The 3,663-nt window shown below is 38.7% G+C and overlaps 1 protein-coding gene across 1 annotated transcript in view; it reads right to left on the bottom strand.

Moving 5' to 3' along the window:
• Nucleotides 1–3,663, bottom strand: part of EXOC4 (exocyst complex component 4) — a 648,177-nt gene that overhangs the window by 613,238 nt on the left and 31,276 nt on the right. Inside the window, exon 3 of the mRNA XM_004677057.2 lies at nt 622–816. Within this exon, the coding sequence (XP_004677114.1) occupies nt 622–816 (195 nt within the window). The remainder of the gene's footprint in view (nt 1–621; nt 817–3,663) is intronic.

The following is a 3,663-nucleotide window of genomic DNA, read 5'->3' as shown; positions in this document are numbered from 1 at the left end:
CTGCTCCCCTCAGCAGTGTACTTTGTGCATCTGCCTGTTCTGCTCCCCATTCTGTCTCTGGTGAATCCTCTTACCCTCTGCATCTCTGGCCTATACCCCGGTTCTATATGAATAAATAAATCTTTAAAAAAAAAAAAAAAGAGGCTTGGAGCTAGGCTATGGAGTAGTCTTGCTGGAGAGAAGTTCATCTGGAATTATTCTCAAAAATTATTTTCTTATCAATTTAAAGGAAAAAGCAAAGTGCTATTGTAAATATTCCTTCAAAGAGTTTGTGGTATGTCAACTTTATCAACTCCTGAAGTTCTCGCTCATGCATGTTTCAAATTTGAACAGGGATTATTAATCTTAGGCTGAGGCTCAGAGAACACCACCCTTTTCCATTCCAACAGGCTTTAAGTACTTGTTTCTTCCATTAGACTTCTTGCCATTCTTCCAAAGGCAGACAACACATAGATAATAATGGCCTATCATGTCAAATACTGGGTTTAGGAAGAGAACCAGCCAGCTTTCACCTGCAAGGGGGATTTATGACTTGCTACGAGATAATCACAGAATGCAGAGAGAATGACAGGGAGTTCTGCCTTAGCAGAAGTGACCACTGGGCACAGACTGTTCTCTTACCAACATGTCAGTGGCACTGAGATAGTGCTTGCTGACCATGCACTGTTCCAGCTTCTGAGGCACTTGCTTGATGTTCTCTATTTCATCCAGCAGGTTCAAGACATGCTTATGTTCGATTCCTTCAATCCACAGTTTGCGAAGCTCATCCCGCTTGCAGTGCAAGAGCATCTTGCATGAGAGCAGACTTTCTTTCACCTGGAACACAACCACTGTGGGTCAGTCCAAAGTCTTACCAGCCTACAACCCTAACCTGGCTAGTGTTCCTCATTGGCATTCCTGTAACAGTTGCCAAGTTCCACTCCCACCTACCCTACTTGGCTGTTCTGCTTGCAAAATTTTAAGCCCTGTTCTGACATTGACTCACTTGGGTGCATTAACAGCGCTCTGGGTTTTTCTCTACTGGGAAATCAGAAAACTACTCCTCATCTGTCTATGAGTAAATTGTAAAATAAAAAATTACTTAGGCTAAGAAAGAAAAGGAAAAATACCGGATGGTTTCACTTATAGCAGGAATATAATGGACCAGGTGAGAAAATAACAGTAATAAACAGCTATATACCAGAGACATTTTATGGGGGTGGAGTGGGGAATGGGATCAAAAACAGTGGGGGGAGGGAAATGTACTGGATTATAGTGATGGCACATGGGTGATTTGGTGATGGGAAGCCCACAGGGATTACAACTGAGATGGAAAAATGCACAAAATGATGTAAAAATAACTATTATATTATTAAAAAAATTACTTAGGCTATCAAATACTTCAGAAACAGGTAGTATCACCATCATGTTAACAGATCTAAAAGTGAGTGACTGATGTGAGAGGTCCTGCATTATTCCTTATTCTTTCCCCAACTCTCCTGGTATCTTTTCTATTCAGCTGACAGGTCACTAGGTCTACTTTTCTAGATGTAGAACTTCAGCTGAAGCTCACCATTAAGGGACTGGGCATTTGTCTCTACTAGTTTAAAGGAAACTAAGCTCATCTGTCCAGGTACATTTGGAGGGATACTGAAATAAAAGGAATAAAAACATAGCAATTGTTTGTCTTATAGTTTAGATTTAGGCACTGAGTAAGACAATCTCGAGCATTCTCATAAATCTGTATTGGATAACGACCAACACAAGTACGGCCAGACCAATAGAAGAGGAGCGCCCAGAGGTAACCACAATGCACATTAAATATCTTCATTCTCTCCCCAAATTAAAACTTTATCACTTACAAGATGGCAAAGTAAAAAAAAAAAAAAAATGACACCAGAATTCATAGAATGACTTTCATATACTTTTGAGAACCATAATATGTATTTGTAGTTAAATTAGCATTTAATCTTTGCAGCTTTGTTTGTGCTAAAAATTCTAACTGAATACATCTCACATGTAGCATTTGATAACACAACAGGATCAACTGTGTGATCCAAATCTTTCTCGATATACAGGCCATTCCATCATACTAGCTCTACCAGGTGCCAAAGAGTTGTTGGCATGATTATGTACATACTCAACTAATGCTACCCACCTGGTAGTTACAAGACTAACTCAACATTTTCCCAAGCGACAATAAGACAGAATGCTAAGATTATGAGGTTTCCTAAGAAAGCTTATCACCTAATCCTGCACCTTTAGCTCAATACCTAAATTGTACTTTTATGAACTCCCAATATAAAAAGAGCCCTCCAAAGTAAAAAGGAGACTTTAATCTCTCTTGAAAAGCACAGACAATTATGACTAGGTTTGTTTTTTTTTTGGGGGGGGGAGGTCCAGACATTAAAAATCTGTTGAAGATGGCCCCAGTTACCAATTTGCCTTCCTGATATCTGAAAAAAGCAATAGAAGAATTGTTTCAGCATAAAACACGAAGAAACATGCTAAAAATGGAGCTTTCAGATGACTCAGCAATCCCACTCCTAGGTAGCTACCCAAAGGACACAAAAATATCGATTCAAAAATGACACCTGCACACCCATGCTTATTGCTGCTCTATTTACAAGAGGGAAGATGTGGAGTCAACCCAAATGCCAAAAAATTGATGACTGAATCAAGATGTGCTATATATGTATGGTGGAATATTACTAAGCAAGCAAAAAGGATAAACTCATGCCATTTTCCAGCAACATGGATGGAACTGGAAAAGCTCATGCTTAGTGAAATAAGCCAAAAAGAAAATCAAAAATACTGGATGGGTTCATTCATAGGAGTGTAAGGGATCAGGAAAATAGAATATATATATATATATAGAGAGAGAGAGAGAGAGAAATATTGATACAGTAATTTTAATAAAGTAAAAAAGAACATCAACTAACAACTATAGACCAGAGACATTCTATGGGGGAGGAGAGGGAAACAAGACCAAAACGGGGGTGCAAAGAGCACAGGGGACTATAGTGAGGGCAGATGGGTGAAATGGTGATGGGAAGTTCACAGGGATTACAACTGAGATAAAAAAAAAAAAGCACAAATTGAAGAATAATGTAAAAAATATATAAAATTTTTAAAAAGACCAAGAAACAGATTTAACAGAGGAAATAAATAGCAAATAGGAGATGGCAACTAAACTTTGGAAACTGGCAACAAGATAGATGGTGGGCAATTTAATTACAGAGCAGAAAAATCTGGGAATGTTAAACCTTTAGTGGAGTTTGTTAACCCTGACAAGCTAGCACTCAGTATACTGAAGGCGGAATGGGGTTGAGACGTTTTCTCAGTAGTATCTTGATATATGGATTCTCATCAAACCACATGCACTGGTAATTCCACGGATTCTCATCAAACCACATATACCGGTAATTCCCTCCCACCGAGATTGGTCAAATAGAAGGTTTATGATCAGAAGAAACTGAATAATTAAGCTTTAAGTCAGGAAGTGCCAGATAAAACTGAGGGTAAAGTAGCTGTGTGCCATGGTGAGGATTCAGTACAACTCTGCTTAACTTTCAATCCCAACACAGGAAACTTACTGTTTTCTAAGGAAAAGTAACCAAATGAAAAGATCTATAGATCGTGACATTTGATTTTCACAAAGGAAATTGTCAGGGCCCTGCCCAG

Source organism: Condylura cristata, unplaced genomic scaffold, assembly GCF_000260355.1.
Source record: "Condylura cristata isolate star-nosed mole 26May11 unplaced genomic scaffold, ConCri1.0 scaffold00005, whole genome shotgun sequence".
Taxonomy (NCBI): Eukaryota; Metazoa; Chordata; class Mammalia; order Eulipotyphla; family Talpidae; genus Condylura; species Condylura cristata.
This window is presented reverse-complemented; position numbering and strand designations above follow the sequence as displayed.